General features: G+C 31.5%; 1 protein-coding gene across 2 annotated transcripts; it reads left to right on the forward strand.

Moving 5' to 3' along the window:
• The first annotated feature begins 403 nt into the window (after nucleotides 1-403).
• Nucleotides 404-7,046, forward strand: LOC126883214 (uncharacterized). 2 transcript variants are annotated; one of them, XM_050648474.1, is made up of 7 exons: nucleotides 404-561; nucleotides 3,354-3,752; nucleotides 3,817-3,861; nucleotides 4,105-4,182; nucleotides 4,434-4,678; nucleotides 4,883-5,042; nucleotides 6,898-7,046. In XM_050648474.1, the coding sequence occupies exons 2-7, from the start codon at nucleotides 3,368-3,370 to the stop codon at nucleotides 7,035-7,037; spliced, it is 1,053 nt and encodes a 350-aa protein (XP_050504431.1). In that variant the 5' UTR covers nucleotides 404-561; nucleotides 3,354-3,367; the 3' UTR covers nucleotides 7,038-7,046. The 2 variants fall into 2 exon arrangements, with proteins under 2 accessions (XP_050504431.1, XP_050504430.1); XM_050648473.1 differs by lacking the exon at nucleotides 404-561 and having other exon boundaries at nucleotides 3,014-3,752.
• Nucleotides 7,047-21,380: the final 14,334 nt, after the last annotated feature.

The raw sequence follows: 21,380 nt of genomic DNA on the forward strand, positions 1-21,380 counted from the left end.
CAATAATCGATTCGAATCGATCAGCGTTTCGATCATTTTTAATTTTGACCATTTCGGACATTTTACAGTTTGGGAGTAGAATGCTAGAAGTGTACAATATTTTCCGTACAATGCTAGGATTGTCCAATTTCGGGCTTTGCTCGTAACATATACAAAAAAATACTGGGTCTACTCGCGGAGGACATCCTGAAATTAGCCAGAGGCAGTACGCCTGCGCATTAGCTGTCCAGATGGAAAAAGTAGAGCTTATCCAATGCCCAGTTTTGTAATGCGCATGCGTATATTGAGAATATATGGGGAATTCTAGGGTAAAAATGGTTGTCAAGTTGTTAGGGAAATCTAGGGAAATTTTGACAAAAATTCTAGGGAATTAAAAAAAAATCATCTGGCAACCCTGCTCCATGGTGTATTCTTTGATGTAACACGTGTAACACCATTGTTCCATGATCATTTTGGCGGCATCGGCTTGTGGCATCGGCATTCTCCATTCTCGGCAAGCAAAGCAAGTAGCAATAGGCGACTTTTTAAACAAGCATCGGCCAAAATTTTGTGGATATTAATGTAAGTACAATTTTAAGTTACTTTATAAAATGCCACGAAAGCATACTACGTTAAAACGAAACCGTAATTTTTATCTAAGAACAAATAGGGAAATAGTTCAAGTTCTAAACTATGTTAAGGAAAATGCGGGAACACGTGAAAGTAAAACCACAGTAAAAACTAACTATGATCAAGGATCTTCTAATGAGTTTATTAATGTAGCCTCACAATCTGATATTTCCGATGAATGTATGGGTGATCCAATGATTAATTTAAGTAGTGAGGAGAGTGATTTAGATACAGTAATGTCCAGTAATGAAACAATTCATAATTTAGAAACTGTTCCAAACCAGATTTTAAACTCTGATACTACATTTTTTATTAAACCAACGAATTCAACAGGGTTCAATAAATTGCGAGACTGGGCCGTTTCATATAGTGTACCCCATTCATCACTCAGAGCTTTGTTAGATATTTTAAGATCCTTTTCCTCAGAAGAAAGTAATAATCTCTCTCAATTACCTCATGATCCAAGAACCTTCTTATACACTCCAAATTGTACTATTATGAGAAATGTAACTCCCGGTCATTACTGTCATGTTGGTATAGAACAAGGTTTAGAAAATCATTATAAAAAGTTTAATATGAAACCCACAGCTCGAGATTGTATAGAAATAGGTATAAATATTGATGGCCTACCATTGTCAAAAAGCTCAGCTAGTCAAGTTTATCCGATTTTGGGAATAAATAATAAATGTAGTTTAAACAGTCCAGTATTTTTTATAGGGATTTATCACGGATATGAAAAACCTCATGATTTTAACAATTTTTTGTCTGAATTTGTGGATGAGGCAAATAATTTAATTCAAAATGGAGTTGTGGTGTTTGGACAATCCTATGCATTTAAAATTAGTATGTTTTTATTTGATGCAGTTGCAAAGGCTTCGATACTAAAAATTAAAGGACATTCCGGCTACAGTTCATGTACAAAATGTACTCAGGAAGGGGAATATATAAGTGATTGAGTGTGTTTTACAGATTTGAATTTTATTAAAAGAACACATAATTTTAGTAAGCAGGATGATTCAGATCATCATACATGGACTACCATTCTAAGTGAAATTAAAAACATAAATCTAATAACTGATATACCATTAGACTACATGCACCTAATTGCATTAGGAGTTGTAAAAAAAATTGTTTGTGGAATTTGGTGTAACGGGCGACCTCCACATAAACTATCCAGTAGACAAATTGAAAATATATCTGCAAAGTTGGTGGAAATGTCTGGTTATATTCCATCAGAATTTTCTCGTCAACCTCGAACTTTAAAAGAATCAAAACGCTGGAAAGCTACTGAATATAGACAGTTTTTAATTTACACAGGTCCAGTTGTTTTGAAAGATATAATAGAAAAGCAAAAATATCAAAATTTTTTAATGCTTTCCGTTTCAATACATTTATTATTAAGTTTGACAGATAGCAACAATGTAGATGTAATAGATTATGCAGAGGCTTTATTAAGAAAATTTGTCGAAACCGTTCAGAGGTTATATGGTAAACAAATAATGTCACACAATTTTCATAATCTGCTGCATTTAGCTGATGACTGTCGAAAATTTGGTTCATTAGAGAATTTCAGTAATTTTTCTAGTGAAAATTTTTTGCAGAGTTTACTTAAGCAGGTTAGAAAGCATGACAAACCTATTCAGCAAATTATTCGGCGTAATTATGAACTAAACACTAATAAAATTCAATTTACTCCACAAAATAGAAATAAGGAAATTCCTTTCCAATTTTGTTTAGAAAGAGAATATGTAGGGGGTGTTTTAATAGACGATACTACAGGGCCTGAATTTAAAAAAATATGCTTTGAGAAATTTGCATTATCTCTTTCTTTAAAAGATTCTTGTTGCATCCTAAAAGATAAGTCAATTATTGAAATTAAAAATATTGTATATTGCCCTAGATTACATCAGAATGTAGTAATAGGTTCAGAATATCAGAGTAACTCTGACTTTTTTAACATTCCTTGTAATTCATCAAACTTGGATATATTTTTAGTAGAAAATTTAAGTACTTTAAAATATTGGCCAATATCAGATATAGCATTAAAATGCTGTAGAATGTCTTACAATAACAAATTTGTAGTTGCACCTCTACTGCACTGAATAGTAATATATGTAACAATTAAGATGCTTCCTGCATGGTGATTCGGTATTTATTAAGGTTGATCTTACCCTACTGAGAAATGTTCCTTGACCATTTTTTAAATACTTTTTAATTTTCTTTTAAAATTACTTTTAAATAGTCCCAGTTCCAGTTATTTAAAAGAGTTCCATCATATATATTGATTCAGTATAGGCTCGTAGTTAAAATTAGAATAAATTATTATACGTAAACCTTTTACACCAACTAACTCTCAATTACATAAAAAAGAAATTACAAAAAATTGTTAAAAAATGGTGAAGAAATGTTCGTCATTATAGTAAGATCAACCTTAAAGTTGGTTTATTTTTTATTATCAAGAAAGAGTTGTTATATTTGTAGCTTCTGTATTTGTGAAATAAAAAAAGTGGAGATATGCATGCATGTTAGGCTGATATTAAAAAAATTAAAACTGCACCTATGGTTATTTTGGGTATATGCAGCCTGTATTTTATTGTTTTTATTATTTTTATTACCTTATTTATTGAAGAGCACTACTGAACTATTATCAGGAAGCAATCTTATTGCACATAAAATCATAAAATTCTACAATATTTTAATAAGTTACATATCTTTTTTTTATGGAACACTGGAAACCTACAAAGAATTTGTTGAAGAAATGCCTTGGGTTGTTTTGAGATTTCCAGAAAGTGAAACAATTGAGGCAGTACCAGCTAAGTGGTATGACAAAGCAAACAAACTTTGTAAATTTCCTCCCGTGGACGATCATACTGAGAAGGAGTTATCCAACTTTATTATTGAAGAATATGACCCCTTAGAGGAATGGCCAATACATGAGGCAGTGTTAGAAAGCCAGACAGAATTTGTACTGTGTAACAAAGCTCACATTAGAGCTAGTAAAGCGTGCAATAGCCAGAATTACAAATCAGATAAAGAAACTGTGTTACCACAAAAGAGACCTCCTAAACCAAGGAAAATAGCGAGCAGTAGTAGTGAGCAGGACTCAGATGGGTCAGATCTGGTTTTTGAACATTCATTTCCTAGTAAGTTGTAAAATTAAAAAGGTGTTATGATAAATTTTAATTTTGTAATTTTATTTTATTGCAGAGTCTAAGAAAGAACAACATGAAAAGTGTACCCCATCTAAATCAAGTGAGCACATTTTTAATAATAAAATAAGTTTTATGAGGTGATGATTCATTTTAACTTGCTGTACTGTAAATATAATATATGATATGAACTCATAGTGTTATAGTCACTTGCATATATCTACCACCAAAGCAAGTGAACTGACAAACGTACCATTCGACAGATTGGAGTACAAATTCAAGTGCTGTGGCACATTCTTTAATGTGTATTTTTACATAAGCTTTATTTATAACTATGATCTTTTAGGAACTCATCCAAATATTGGATTAGAAAACAAACGGGAAGTAAAAACCGTGCAAGAAACTTCCAAACCCACACCAACAAGTAAGTTATTTTCTAATTGTTATTGAATTTCTAAAATTAAAGACCATTCACATTGTGCTTAAGTACTAATTTCAGTTTATGTATTGGCTGTAAATCAACTTTACAGATGTTAAACTGATTTTTTAACAATTAAAAAAATTGATGGTTTGCGTGAAAACAATATGAATTGTTAACAAAAAGTACGGCTCAATACTACAGTGAAAGCACCTATGTAGTTGCTATTTGGTCAATAATTTTGATTTTTGTTTTAGATGCCAATGCTCAAGAAACTGCAATTTCATATTTAATAAGAATAAAAAGAACGTTAGAATTACAAGAACAAAAACTTAGTGAAATTGACAGAAAAGTGGATGAATTGTCCACTATAATCAGAGGGCAACAAAAAAGTACAGATATAACTGATGATGAAGTTCATAAGAAATTACCTCTATCCACCTTAGAAGAACTAGGAGACGTTGAAAAGCTACTAGAAAATGCAACAAATCTAGACAACTTTGTGAGTGATATTCTTATATTTTTAAAATTTTTCTGAGACTTTGTATTGAAAATATTCAATGTTTATATTCTGACAATTTTTATTTGAGTACGATTCATCTGTATCTATATCAAAAGGAGATTCAAGCGCATTCTCAACAATGAATCACACTCAAATAAAAATTGTTAGACTACAGTTAGAAATCTAATAAGTGACTGTCTGCAGGTTATTTACATGCGTCAGGTGGGAGGTTTTGATTACAAGGAAAGTGTCAGGAGATGCTTGAAAAAAATCTTCAATGATCAATTAGCAGTTATCTACAGTTTTCAAGGTCATAAGGGGAAAAATCCCTTTAATAAGACTCTAATTTGCACTGCCGTAATAAGTGAGTATATATTTTGTTAAAATTTGACAGTTTTGTGTAGAAATAAATCAGATTATTAAACAAGTTTATCAAAAATAATATTCCTCAGTATTATAAGTTTGTTTTATGACCGTCAAATTTTATTTAATTCATTTACTGGGAATCGGTCAGGAATATAAAAAAATTCTGTTGTTTCTGTACGTTTCGGTTTATTTTAATTTAAACCCTTTTCAACAGTTTGTCACCTCATAGAGGTTATAATAGTCGTTAGTGGTTTCGTGTGTCAAATATAAATAAATAAATATAAATATATTTGACACACGAAACCACTAACGACTAACCTCTATGAGGTGACAAACTGTTGAAAATGGTTTAAATTAAAATAAACTGAAACGTACAGAAACAAAAGAATTTTTTTATATTCCTGACCGATTCCCAGTAACTGAATTAAATAATAATTCCTCAGTATTTATTTTAAATAGAACTCACAGCGAATATTAAAGGAGCAGGCTAAATTTAGAGTTACCAGAAGGCAGCAATTTTCTTAAAATAATACTTGTCATTGATTGTTTCTACATAGAACTTGAAATATGTTTCCCTGTATATAAAGATTTAGTCAAAATAATTAAATATTCTAATGAAAGTTTTTCAACCTACTACAATTGAAAGCGTGAGATAGATAGACAGAAATGTTGGTGAGTTAAAATTGATGTATCAAGTCAAAATCGGAAATACTGTAGCTGTTTTGTAGTACATGACAGGCTATTTTTGACTACCTATTCCATGAACTTTTATTTGGCAATTTTATATGTAGTAGGGCCATAATACTACATAAAATTGATAAAAGTTTATACATTATTTCCGATTTTAACTTGATACAGTTTACCCAAATAAGCCGGTCATAGTGTATTGGAACTTTCTTATGCAGGGTGCGGCAGGTAAACTGTCGGTTAAAAAGATCTCGAGAATTAAAGATCACTGAAAACTCAAAATTGATATGTACCCTGCATTGATATGTATGTTTCTTATGCACCCTGCATAAGAAAGTTCCAATACACTATGACCGGCTTATTTGGGTAAACTGTATCAAGTTAAAATCGGAAATAATGTATAAACTTTTATCAATTTTATGTAGTATTATGGCCCTACTACATATAAAATTGCCAAATAAAAGTTCATGGAATAGGTAGTCAAAAATAGCCTGTCATGTACTACAAAACAGCTACAGTATTTCCGATTTTGATCATAGGGTGATAAAAATCAATAATTTTAAATTCTAGGAATTTTTTGTTTTATCAGTATTTTGATTATTGTTCAAAATAGCTTACATGTTCCTATCTTAACTTTTTATTTACTATCCATTGCCATTTAATTAAAACAAATACAGGATGGTCAAAAATTCGGAATTCTCGACTACCCTGTATTTGTTTCAATTAAATGTCAATGTATAGTAAATAAAAAGTTAGGATAGGAAAATGTAATCCGTTCTGACCAATAATCAATATACTTTTAAAACAAAAAATTCCTAAAATTTAAAAATATCTATTTTTAACACCCTATATCTTCGGAACTATTCACCTTTGGACTTAAATGTGATAGATCAGTGAAATCAGCTCCTAAAGGACAATCTAAAAATGCCATAAAATTCAAGATGTCCCATTAAAAAAAAAGCAAAGTTATAACCAACTTCCGGTGTAACCGGAAGTAGCAAAAGGATGCTGATTTGTACTAAATAGTTCACCCTTGAAAATCCCTACATGCCAATTCTTAGTTTTCAGTGCCTTTTAATTCTCGAGATCTTTCTAACCAATGGTTTATCTGCCGCACCCTGTATAGATAATCCAAATATGAAAACTAAAATAAATATTTTTTTTAGAATCTATATTGAAACTACATATAGATTGTACATCTAAGGAAGTCGAAGTAGCCATAAGCAAATGGCTGACAAAAGCCAAAGAGAGGATGAAGAAAAACGAAGAACACACAATTAATTTTAATTTGGAAATAAAGAGTTAATTAATATTAGTTAATATTTTAATATTCTCATTCATATATTTCGCCAAATTGTGCAAAGGTTGCGTGCATACTGATACAGCAAACGCAATTATATAAAATGTTCAGCGCAGTTTTTCTTTCTTGGTTAATAGAGCGAGTACACATTGGTGAAGCAATACAACCTACAACGTTTTGCTTTACCAATGTGTGTCCTATTAATCGAGAAGAAAAAACCGCTTCTAATACCATTACTCAAAAGTTTTGTTATTAATTATGTTTTTGCTTTATCTGTGTGCACTCGGCCTAATTTACATAAAATATTACTGCAGTGCAAAATGTGCATGCGAATATTCTTTAAATATGTTACTTGGAAAGCCCAGAGAATATTTAAGGAATATCTAGAATATTCCCGATGGCATTGCCCCTTGAATGTGCGAGCCTGGATATTCATGGATCATTCAAGGAATATCTGCAATATTCATGGTATATTTCCTTGGAGTGCTTCCCCGAATGTACCTGTTTGAATGTCTTTAGGATATCCCGGTAATATCTGAAATATGCGTGGAATATCACTTGAAGATATTCTTTGAATGCGGAACGTTTATAAGATATTCATAGAATATCTGGGATATTAGTGGAATATTCTCCAGAGATATCCGTCGGATATCGCTAGGACTGAACAAAATGCTGGTCCTAGGAATATTCTATAAAGAATATATATATATATATATATATATATATATATATATATATATATATATATATATATATATATATATAGATATATATATATATATATATATATATATATATATATATATATATATATATACATCTTTATATCATACCTGAACCATCTGGAAAACCGTACAATCCTGAAGCTCCTATATCTAGAGTATTTAGAGTTGCCCACGGCACGCTTATATTCATTAATTCTAGCGGGGATTTCAAAAATGTGTATATACAAAAGAAATTTTTAATATTTTTAAAGATATATAAATAGGGATTTTACATATTATTGACATAATCCTGATCCCCTTGTTATTTCAGTCAATTCTGAACCCAAACATATGTGTATATATACAAACCTGAGCCTAATAGATGTTGCCAGTTTTAAGTGAAATGGGATTCTTAGGGACATTTTCGTATGGTTTCAGTAAGTAGTCAAAATAAAAATTAACACAAGAAAAGTAAGAATTATCGTTTACATATGCATAAGATTACACCTTTTTGGATAGTTACAATTTATCTAAACCCTTCTGTTTATTTATTTTCCGGAGAAGAATAAATTGAATAAAACTGAGTCTCTTATAATGGTGGTCCCTGGGATTGGGATCTCACATTACAAGAACACTCCTGTAGAGTAATGACAGCAGTAATTTATTAAGTTATTTAGTTAGTTAGTTTATTTCTTAAAATAATAAACATACAGGCTTTAAAAAATTACAAATTATAAATATCTCATAAAAACAAACTACTAAACTGATTGTAATAAAATATTATATATAAGAAATTAAAGCAACCTCTTTTATCAAACACAATGATAAACGCGTTGGCGTAAGTTTTGATTGTATCTCAACAACAACAAATGTTTAAAAATGCAAAAAAAATGAAATACATAGTGGATTGCACAGTAACGTTACATAGTATTTAAAAATAAACCTAATAGGTCTGGATCCCGCGTATGAAAAAAAAGTTGATTAATAGCAAGCTGAAAATTTGTTAATAGCTTAAGGGTGTCTAGTCGGACAAACTTTGATATACGGGAACACTGGAACAGGGGCAGTTTCAATTGTGGAACAGGTTAAAAATTTGGAACGGTCACACCACGAAAACGGCATATTTATTTTGTCCGACAGAACAGACTTAAACTTTTCGAACAGAGATTAAACTCTCATGCAAAAATCAGACTGCTATTTATCACCAAATGGGCGTTTTAATGAGTGGAACATGTAGAATATGTCAAATGACAGGAATTATGACAGGTGATAAATAGCAGTCTGATTTTTGCATGAGAGTTTAATCTCTGTTCGGAGAGTTTAAGTCTGTTCTGTCGGACAAAATAAATATGCCGTTTTCGAGGTGTGACCTTTCCAAATTTTTAACCTGTTCCACAATTAAAATTGCCCCTGTTCCAGTGTTCCCATATATCAAAGTTTATCCGACTAGACACCCTTAAGCGATTAACAAATTTTCAGCTTGCTATTAATCAACTTTTTTTTTCATACGCGGGATCCAGACCTATAATATAAAACTCATTATGAATAGTTTTAGTTCCATCAACAAATCCTCTTCCAGTGGTGTGAAATACAAAGTCACTTTCAATTACAAAGTTATTTCTACAGAGTAAAATATAATCGAAATGCATTTTCATTGATGGTGATAACAACATGGGTACTCCTCTTCCACGCTTACCTCTTATAACTAAACGACTGTAAGTTTTTAATAAACATTTTTCAGCTTGTTAAACATTTTTCGAATTCGGTATCGTTTTCACCCCCTAAATTAATACATTTAAACGTTTGGACCTTTAGCTGAGCCACCTCTGTGTGTCTTTTAATGAATTATAGGTCTTAAAATCATACTCATCTGATTTCAATTTGTCAAATAATTCTTCTGCAGTTTTTTGCAAAAAAATGTTAAGTTTCTTGTGGTCGTTAGTAAGCGGCAAAAGTTCTTCCTTGTTCCATTTATTCTGATTGAAATTGGTACATGCTTGTACAGAAACTTCATTGCACCATTGGGATTCTGTAAGAGTTTTCAATATTTTAAGGTCTTTTCTCTCATCGCTTGTGTCCTCAATCTGAACAAGATTAATATCTGCTAAGTCGCAAGATTTTTTTATAAGTGTCCCAAAATTTATGGCCAACGTTGGTGACTCATAATTTTCTGTTTCTGGATTATATTTTGCCAGTTTATTAATTCCAGAAATTATTAGTTGAAAATACTTTGGGCGAAGAATACCTATAAGTTTCTTAATCTCTGGATTTTGTAGTCTTGCAAAATGTAAGAGTTTTGCAAGTCTTCGCATATTCTTTCTTACCAAATCCATATTTCCTTTACTTTGACGGCCTTTTATGTACGAATATGTATACTGATAAATTAAGGGATCTTTTTTGGCAATAATATTTATGACATCTGCGTGCATCCTGAAATTTTTTTTTGATTTTAATAAATCGTCATGTTTAAGAAAATGGTGTAGAAGCAAAGTAGTTTGTAGTTTGTCCGTCGCTTTGGGACGTTTGTCTTCTATTATTATCCTTATAATTATTAGACGGACAAATTTTGGTATGCCTAAGTAAACATTTTTTCTTATAGTATCCCAAACAATAATTGCACGGTAGATATTTATCTGCACTTGACGACTTATCAGTAAGGTTTGTCCTTTAACAGGTCTTAATGCGGCGTCTGCCCGATTTCTGATAAAATTTCCCTTTTTCCTTAAGTTTGATAAAGCCAATCGTCTCCCATTCAAATTAACTTTATGACATAATATTTTAACTACCTCAATTTCTTCTGAGTGCCATTTAGAAATATGTCTAGCAAAATGAGATTGTACATCCTTTTCGCAATAGAAGCAAAAATCCCTTGGATCTTTGTAATTTTTCCTCAGCGTTTTTTCAACAAGTGGCTAAAAAAATGTACAATGAACCGAACACGTTAAAAGAAATAGGAAAGATTTAAGTAAAGTAACATTAAAAAAATAATCATAATTGATTTTAACTTATTAGACACAAAATCTTGTGACCAAGTTATTTCGTCATTTACGACTTGTCAGATAGGCTTTTTATACATGTAGCTGAGTTGGTTTGTTTTGTTGGACACAAAAAACCGTCTTACGAGCCGTAAACGACAAAACAAACTTACCAGGGTATGTCATGTCTAATGGATTAAAATCAATTCTGCTTCTTTCCTTACTTTATAGGCTTTCTCACAGATCGTTAGTTTGACAATTATTGGAGTTTAGGAAAACGTAAAGTACCAAATTGTTTGGGATGCCATATTATACTGCTTATATCGTAATTTAAAGCCATGGAATGGACCCTCAATATTAGGCATTTCTCGTAGGAATCGAATTACGAACAGGGAGATAAGACGGAGAAGAGAAGTGACGGATGCCATACTAAAGTGGAACTGGACTGGACACAGCTAGAATGTCGGATAACAGATGGACACAGCAAATAATACTCTGGAGACCAAGACAAGAAGCATATCGAAGTAAAGGTCGTCCGCCAACCAGATGGTCTGAAGAAATAAAACGGATCGACAAAAATTGGATGCAAACAGCACAAAACAGAAATGCATGGAAAATACTGAGGGAGACCTATATCCAACAGTTGATAGGTCCGGGTTGCATGATGATGATGATCGTAATTTAATTGAGTTAGTACCTTCTCTTCTAGAGCAAGAGATGATATCCTTTTAGCTACAGAACTGCTGCTTGTCTGTTGCCCCTTTTCACTTTCCCTCTCCACTTGATGTTTACTTTTTTGTTTACTATCAAAATTTAAGAGTTTCTGTATTATTAGGGATTCGTACTTCTCGCGCTTCTCTCTTTCAACCGGTTTTTCAAATGATATTGAAGAAACGTTATTCCCGTGATCCGCTCTATCAACCACTTCTTCAAGTATTAACGAATCGTTCTCACGCTGCTTGGTGTCAACCAATTCTTCACATATTTGTGGATGGCTCTTTCTTAGTAGAATATTTAAATTTGAGAACTGCAAGAATACTCTGGGCAGATTATCGGAGAATAAGCAATTTTTGGAAAAAGTTATTTACCAGCAATTTTATTGCTGGAATCGAATCTTATGATCCTATATATTAATAATATAGGTATGAAAAGTCCACAGATAGTGTGCTACTTTTCTATAAACAAAATGGCGCCCGAAAATCGTGTTTTTTCAATCTTTGCACTACAGCTCCAAAGATTTTAACTTTACACCAAAAACACCCAAATAAAAATTCACCGTAGTGAAATTCTGCATAGAGACAGATTTTTCTAGATTTACTTCTACGAAAATTTTTTTCGGAAAATGCGGGTTTTTTTAAACAAAATTTTAAATTTTCAACTAAAATTTTAGGTTAGTAATTATTTATCAATAATTAAATAACTTAGTGATATAAAAGCTCTTTTGGTATCGATTTTATTTCCAGAAGCCGATGGAAATTTAATAAAGAGTTTAGCAACAATTAAATTGTTGATTAAAAATTTAGGGTCGCCATAATAACCGCAAAAATTTTGATTTTTATGATTTTTGTATAAAATGGCACTATACCTATCTAATGTACTTTACATAATTGAAATTGGACTATTTGAGCGGCCTTAAGAATATTTTAAAATTATAAACAATTTTTTGCCTTATAAACAAATATAATATCTCGGAAAATATTAAATTAAATTATGAAAACGGTCTTGGAAAGAAAGCGGCAGGACGCTTCTTTTAAAAGAAAAACTGTTTAATTGCGGTGAGTGGTTCCTGAGATACAACCGATCAAAGTTGACCGGCATGTACGGCGAAGATATACATAGTAGGATGGTCATTTTCAAATCATCACCTTTCTATTTCGGTTCTCTTTCTCCACACAAATTTTCATATCGTTAAAAGACTCATAACATATATTATAATAATAAAAACTATCGGTATTACGAGTGAAAAATACCAAAAATACCAAAATTTCAATAAAACATCAGGTTGGAAAAAATGGAATGTCAACGTTGAAAATCAGTATACGTTAAAAAAAATGCATTTTCTCGGCTTCCCATGGAGCAATTTTCTTCAGTTTTTTTTGTTCCCAATTTTGTTCCTTTTGGCATTAATAAATGCCAAAGTTGTTTTAGTTTTAATCAATAAGATTTAAATTTTCTGTTATGTTTTGTCTAGAAATTTAATATACATTTAATCCTTAAACCGGTTTTCTCAAAGTGAGAATTTATTTTAATCCCTTCTGTATAACTTAACTTTACCTAACTTATAAACACATATCAACCATCAGTTTACAACGTCCTTTATTATTCATATTCACTTTTAAATCGAGCGCACACAGCGACGTTCCTGAACCAAAACAAACGACTCTTGCAAAGTTGCAAAACTAAAGAATATAAAATATACCTATTAACAAATCTGTCTGGCTAAAAATAGAATTCGCCGAATCTTTACAGAAAATAACGACAAAGCAATGTTGCCACATGGTATGGATCAGGATGGTATTAATTGTGATATATACATAAATATCATGTATATTCGAGAAATTGTTTCCAGCGCCAAAGTGGCAAATGTCTGAACTAAAAGATACAATGCTGAACCATACTACAAACAGGTTTCTCTCGGATTCCAAATGACATATTGAATTGAAAGTTAATCAGTTTTGTCCGCTGATGACACCACTAGTTTAAAAAAATCATTTATATTGTAAGTTTAAAAATATATGTCAGTTATAAAAAGAAAACAATCCTGAACCAATATACAGGTTCAGGATGGTTAACGTGGTTCAGGTTTGTGTTTAAGTTTTACTATCGAAGGCTCAGGATTGTACTATAAATGAATGTATATATATATATATATATATATATATATATCTAGGGGACATTCACTGAATATTCCATTATTCTTTTAGGACATTCTATGAATGTCCTATGAATCACATTTTGCTATCTGGGTTTATAATGACATTTTGATTTTTTTCATTTTTTTACTATTTTTTATATTTGCAGTATATAATATTTCGTATGAAAGGGCGCCAAATTTTGCCCGGGGCGCTCAAAACCCTAGAACCGGCCCTGTGTATATATATACACATCGAAGTTCGTTTCAATTTATGTTTTGACTTAATTTGATTGAAAATGAATCGTACCGCATGGGAAAAGTTATAGCGGACGGACTATATATGATCATTCACACATGACATAATTAGCATAATATACCTAAGCAAATCAAGAGCAAATCGCATAAATATGATTCATTGAATGCGCTTCGCAATTAAAATCTAGAGTTTAAACATCTAATTAAATTTCGTCAGCCCTAGCTTTTCACAGACCTTTAAGTGACTTTACATCAATTGATTTTGAATTTTGAGTCTCTACTTTCCCAAATTTAATAAAATTTGTGATTTTTTATATTATCTAACCTTTGTTTTATTTAAGTCAAGCATAGCCACAGATTGAATCTTTATAGTAATAACTTTTCAGTTTATTTTATTCAGTAATTTATTCATGCCTTACAATGTGAATTTTTAAAGTGGTTAGGTAATATAGCAAAAATTGTATTATTTATAAAATTCTTTCATACAGCATGACTTGCTCGAAAACCATTTAGATACCTTTTCTTTGTAATATCTATAAATTAATAATTTTCCCATTTCTATTTTATTCCAATTTCTATTTCTCTAGTGTTAGGGCAAAAGGACTTAAGTCCATTTTTGGCCAAAATGAGTTATCTACACATTTGGTTGTAAATTGTGAAGAAGTTTGTTTTGGTAAAAAAGAATTAAGTCTATCTTAAAATATAAGGTTTTTATTAAGACTGGTTCAACGAACATAAGTTACATCAGACTATTTTTATTTGACCAAACGAACATATGTAACTTAAATCCTTTTTACCGAATGCTATTTTTGTAGTTTTGTCCGATATAAACGACTTAATGAAACTTAAGTCCTCTGTATCAATAGTCCAGGCGTAGGTGCCGGTGTAAGTGTTTATGACATAAATCTTACTGATCGTGCTAAAACACTCACTTGTTGATTGAGAAACGCTAAAAGTTTTCTTCTTCTTCTTCTGTTTCTTTTTATAAGAGAAAGTACTGGACTTACAATTTAACTGTACATAATTGTGCTTCAGGATCAGCTTCCTGTTATATCTGGCATGAATCAATTGCTTGCCGTGGTGCAAATGAGATTGCTTCTTGTCTTTTCAAGGAAATAATGAACCTGCCGCCTGAAGTCACTAAAATAACCTTTTACTCAGATACATGTGCAGGGCAGAATAAAAATTTCCACGTAGCTGCTATGTTCATGTCAGTCATGCAAATGAAAAGCTCAATAAATGAGATCAACCATAAATTTATGATCTCTGGGCATTTACACATGGAATGCGATGTCGACCATTCCCTTATTGAAATACAGAAAAAAAATCGGGAATGAAAATTGCTCATCCTCTTGATTGGAGATTGGGCAACTCTCATTAGATGCACAAACAAAAACGTCCATTTAAGGTCATTGAATTAACTTCAGATGACTTCTACGATTTTGCTGCTTTATTAAGGACAACGTTTGTAAAGAAGCAAAAAAATGTTGATGGAGAGTTGTTCAAATTGCAGAAATGTCGTTGTCTGTAATACAGAAAAAAATATGCTACAATATTTTATAAGAGTTCTCTGGAAGAGTCAGAAAATTTTAAAGAAATTAATTTTACTAGAAGAGGTCGGCAAAGTGCAATAGAACCCAAGAAAAAGTATGATGGGTTAATACCTATAGCTCTTGAAAAACAGCAACATCTTCTAGATCTCTTACCGCTCGTACCAGAAGTATACAAAAATTTTTATCAAGAACTGCCAACTACAAGTATGAACGATAAGGACCCAGATTTAGAGGAGTTTGTTTCTGATGACGAATAACTTCATCATAGTTATATTATAATATAAATACTATTGTAAATATTACTGTTATTAAATGTAAACTTGTGTATTTAATATGATTAAAATATCAGGTCAAAAAAACTTAAGTATTTTATTCTCTGATCCAAAGGACTTAAGTCAGATCAAACTTTACCCAAGTAGCAATTTGTCGACGCGACAACGTTATCTACCGCGTGGCAACGTTTTCTTACAACGTTGTTATTGCCTAGAAGACGACCCTATTCTGCACTGATTTGGTGGACGATTTTTGAGTTGTCTTAACGTTGCCTAGGCAACCTCCTGTTTAAGCAACATCGTTTCGTACACGTTGCATAAGACAACTGAAGCGACTATAAAAAGCACCTGCGCGTGCAATGGTTGCTCAAGGAGTCAGACTAGTTATGTTTTTTTACCTATATTTTTAACACCTGTATGGTGAATGCGAAAACCAAAAAGTAAACTGTTTTGACATCGTATTCGGTATTTAAATTTATATAAATACATAAAAGACTTATTACCTGATGTGAAATTTATAAACGCATCTCAGATTACCGTCAAATATGGATATTTCACCTTTAAAAAACACACGCGCTCCTTTTTTTATGACATTTTTGACAAAAAATATGCAAATTTAAAAAACAAATTTTAATAATATAATAGTCAAAATTTATGTTAAAGATGTTCTGTATAAATTTAATGAATTTATGGTGCTTTTAAAGATATCAAAAAATGCCTGCATTTTTTATATTCGGTGTTTTCATTTTCTTTACATCCCAAAAATCTCGAGTAAAACCAAAATGGCGCATTAAACAATATTACCAATATTACTAAAAAATACCTTATCACCAACCTTAGACGATAAGACAACTTAGAAGTCCAATCGCCAACCAAACCACAACCAAACCCGGCTGCGCCGACTATCAAAACCATTTTAGAACGCACCCTCTTATTGGGTGACAGAGGTCATGTGACCAGTGTCAAAAGTGTATCATTCTCATTAACAGCGTTGCCACATTTAGTAGATTTCTACTTTTTTGGTAGATTTTTGATATTTTTTAAAAAAATTCTATAGTTTATTTTTTAACCAGGAGGAGTAAACTTAAAAGGCAGATTCACGCCTAAGAAAGTCACTAGAATAATAACCAAATACATCTTCTTTTTTGGTTGATCATGTCGGCCCTCAACGGTAATCCATGAATATTATATTATATTAATACGTCGCTAAAGAGTTCTAAAAACGACTGCTTTTTATATAAAAGCAGACTAACAATCTAAAAATTAAAGGAATAACACAGATAACACAAAAAATCGCCGGTATATCTTAACTAACCTATGAAATTCCACTAGGGTCAAAATTTGATAAATGTCATTAGTGTCAAAATTTTATAAGAGTGGAGTAAACTTGTCTGCAGTTGGACCAATTACAAACAAGCATTACAGCGCGGTAAATTTGAATCACTCCTCTTGGTTAAAAACAAACCATTAGTAGGCAATATTTTTTAGTAGATATTTGGTATCTTTCAACAGAATTTGATCCATTCTTTTCGAATCATGAGGAAACTATAATAAGTATTTTTGAAAAATTTAAACGCAGAATGAAAGACTGCATTATTTAGAAAAACCAAAACGTTTCTTTTGAACGAGATATTTGGAATTAAAAGTCACACTAAATTTTTTCTTTTTTTCACCCCTGTAACTTATTAAAATAAACATTATAGAAGTTTTCAGGGACTTTCGGTCCTCGGTAATAACGTAATATTTCTTTGTGCGTTTAAATTTTTCAAAAATACTTATTAGTTTTCTATAAGGATTCGCAAAAAATGAAAACATTTAAAATATATTGAACATTTTAACAGACGACATTTTGCGCCTATCCCCTTAAGTTAGCTGTTGTTTTTATTATAAAAAATCCCAAATATATCCCAAAAATCCTTAAGTATATTTTAGTTTTTAATTTAGTAGATTTTAGCTAAAAAATGGTAATTACCAGTTGGTGGTTTGGAATAATTAGGTTTCCAATTTTGTGGAATTCCTCTTGGGACATTTAGGACGGATGTGCATATCACTGTATTACTGTATATTTACATGGCCTAAAAAGAATCTACTGATTTTGTGAAAACATAACTACTGAAAGAGTAAAAACTGACCTGGCAACCCTGTCTACGAAAGCTGAACAAAGATTAGGTTATCAAATCTCAAATCTACTGATAAAACAATGGAATGGAAACCAGCTATTAAAAAAACAAATAAACAGGTTGTTAAATAAATCGAAAATTTCCATCAAAATAAAATATATAATAATAAGAAAAAAATAAGGTTATAAAGTAAATTCTTTTTCTCCTAGTTGCCGCAAACGTGTCACACCCCTAGAACAACACAATGGTCGTGACGTGACAGATAACTAACTACTCAACACTCAACTCAAACTCAACTACAACACTTAACGATCCCAATAACTGAGCGGGACAAGCCGAAGTGAACCGACTACAAGCACAACCAGATACTTACCCAGATAGCACAAGTACGTTTTATGGACATCCAATGGACGTACATCTGTGTACATTGGAACGTCCAATGGACGTCCCGCTAAGGTACAATGGACATCCGATGGACGTCCAACGAACGTCCAGAGTTCACAAAATTGGACGTCCATAGAACGTCCGCTACAAACGTACAGTGTACGTTGTTGAAGCTTTCAGTGTACATCTTATGTACATTCAATGTACATCTGATGTACATTCCATGTACGTCTTATAGTCATTTTTGTAGGGCACTTTTCAGAAAGCAATCTAGTGTCCATAATTTTTTGAATACATACATAGCAAAAAGCCTTTAGGTATAGGAAATAGTTCCTATAATACTAAACTTAGGTATACTTTAAAATATTACACAAAATACCTTTTTTATTTCTCTTTATTATAACTTTATTATAGGAACTTCATTAATGCACGACTGCACTTAATATGTAATAACTTAATAAAGACAAAATTCAGATAATGGCGCCCCATCAAGCATGCACATTCAAGGGGTTTATTTCTGTTCTGTTCTTTCCAAACATTATTATTTCTTAGAACTTAGAGTCAGTACGGTTGTATATTGCAAGCGGGTTTGCCATTCTGTGAATTATCATAAATAAATCCTCCTTCAGTATTCCACAACAATTAACAGCGATAATCCCCTAAAAGTACCTGCCTAATACACATTTTACGACCGATAGCGTGAAGAGCGACAACGTTGTCAAGAAGATTCTCATTTAGTTTGGCGCGAAATTTAACAGTCACAAAATGCACATTTAAGATTTCAATTGGTAGTGTCTAACGGCCGGTTTCACAAGGTAAAGTTAACTTGTGGTTAAGAGATAACCTCAAAATTACCCCAAAATATGCGTTTCAGTTTCATAATTGTTACCCTTCTGGGTATACCCATAAGGGTAACCCACTCCAACCTCTGGTTAAAAATTCTCTGAGTTAACCATACTTCGCCGTTGACCTGAAACTAAAAGACATATTTTGACGTAACTTCTGGTTATCTCTTAACCACAAGTTAACTTTACTTTGTGAAACCGGCCGTAATTATTGTAAGTTCTATAATTACCGATGCGCGATGTAGCTCCGTTATTCTGAAAAAGTTTACCATCGTTTTATCATCATCTAATATTATATAGGTTTAGAAGCTATTTTCTTGTGGCACTTTTATAATCAAGTATATTCAAATGGGAAATAAGCCACAATTTTACCTAAAAATGATTTTATTAACGTTTCGACGCCCAAGTCGGGTGTCGTTGTCAAAATACAAAATATACATAGTATTATTTTACACCCGACTTGGGCGTCGAAACGTTAATAAAATCATTTTTAGGTAAAATTGTGGCTTATTTCCCATTTGAATATTCTTGATTATATAGGTTTAATTAAAATAATTTTAGTGGTTCAGTGTTTTAATTCGATGATGAAAAAATATGTGACTACATTTATTAGAAGCTTCTTGTATTCTACTAATAATATTGCTTTGATTAAAACAAGAAGCTATATATAATTACTCATAATAATAGTAGCGTTTTGTGTAAAATCTCCATGGACCACAAATGGATGTCTAATGTACGTTGAAATCAAACGTCCAATGGACGTCGCGTAATGGACGTACATAGTACGTCCAGTTTTGGTCCATGGACGTTTGGACATTAAATGTACGTTATATGGACGTCCATCGGACGTTGTGTGCTATATGGGTAACGATCCCAATAACTGAGCGGGACAAGCCGAAGTGAACCGACTACAAGCACAACCAGATTGTCGATCTTTCGATGTATTACGCGGTACGAACGAATGATCATTATAAGTAGGGAGCGGATTTTATGCTAAATGCATATTGCATGCATATTTCGCATATTTGATAACTTTACTAAATTTTGCATATTTTTAAAGAAACATGCATATTTTGTGCCTATTTAAAAACATTTAAGTCCAAAAAATTTTAAATTTTTTAATTCGACACAAAATATTTCCCCGCACAGGCTGTCGTATCTATCAATTCGAGAACTATCTGAAGAGAGACGGCTCATGCACTGCCTTTCATTTTTTCTTAGAAAATACCCGATCTTTACACAAAGTACTTATAGTGCTTATAGTACGCCGTTATAAAATGATTGTAGGATGTTAAAGTGATGAAGGATGGTTTACCCCACGTTTACCCGGAAATCCGAATTTTATTTATTTTATATTTTATTATATTTAGTAGGTACCTATAATTCTGGTGATTCTTTTAAATCCTCTATTGTTAAAAGAATTTACACCTTTAACCATAGTTTTACGATTTTCTAACGGAAATTAACAAGTTATTTTAAATACGCCCCAATTACTTCTATTGATGTTGAAAGGAGTTTTTAAAGTTATAAAAATATTTTATCTGATCAAAGAATATGTTTCCTCGTAAAGAATTTGGAAAAACACATTGTAAAGTGAATTATAATCGAAGATATATTTATAGTGATATTGTTGTTTTATTTTAAATAGGTAACTATTGGTAGCAGTTTTTGTAAAAACTGTGAATAAATTGCATATATAAAAAAATGATTTTATTTGAAAGATAATAACTAAGATTGCCACCCCCCTATAAAAGAACCCCCTAGAATAGAATAGAACAGAAAATTTGTGGTTTCTCGAAATGCGCATTTTTTGAACTTTTGTGCATATCTTGCGCATATTTCGCAATTTTTTACCGCATATATATGCGCATATTTCATCAAAATTGATCGCATATAAATCCGCTCCCTAATTATAAGTACATATTTTAGAACTTTAAAACTTCTAAAAATGTTATAAGTTTTAAAAGTAATTTAAAACATTGTTTATTTTAAATCATTGTTCATTATCACCTAATATATTTATTATTCTGAAGCTATTTCTTTGTGGCATTTACCTATGTAATTTATTATTCTAAATGGGAAATAATAAAGCCACAATTTAACTTAATGATTGTACATATTAACGTTTCCACTTCCACTTCGGACGTTTAAATATACAAGTAGTTTTTAATAATAATTGTTTTCAGCCGAAGTGAACCGACTACAAGCACAACCAGATTGTCGATCTTTCGATGTATTACGTGGTACGAACGAATGATCATTATAAGTACATACATATTTTAGAACTTTTAAAAATCTTATAAGTTTTAAAAGTATGTATTTAAAACATTGTTTATTTTAAATCATTGTTCATTATCACCTAATATATGTATTATTCTGCGAAGCTT

Source organism: Diabrotica virgifera, chromosome 4 (assembly GCF_917563875.1).
Source record: "Diabrotica virgifera virgifera chromosome 4, PGI_DIABVI_V3a".
NCBI classification, from domain to species: domain Eukaryota; kingdom Metazoa; phylum Arthropoda; class Insecta; order Coleoptera; family Chrysomelidae; genus Diabrotica; species Diabrotica virgifera.

Coding starts and splice junctions, on each gene's coding strand:
- LOC126883214 (XM_050648473.1), top strand. CDS start 3,014: ATGTTCGTCATTATAGTAAGATCAACCTTAAAGTTGGTTTATTTTTTA. Junction 3,753..3,816: donor TTTTGAACATTCATTTCCTA/GTAAGTTGTAAA, acceptor ATTTTATTGCAG/AGTCTAAGAAAGAACAACAT. Junction 4,183..4,433: donor TTCCAAACCCACACCAACAA/GTAAGTTATTTT, acceptor TTTTTGTTTTAG/ATGCCAATGCTCAAGAAACT.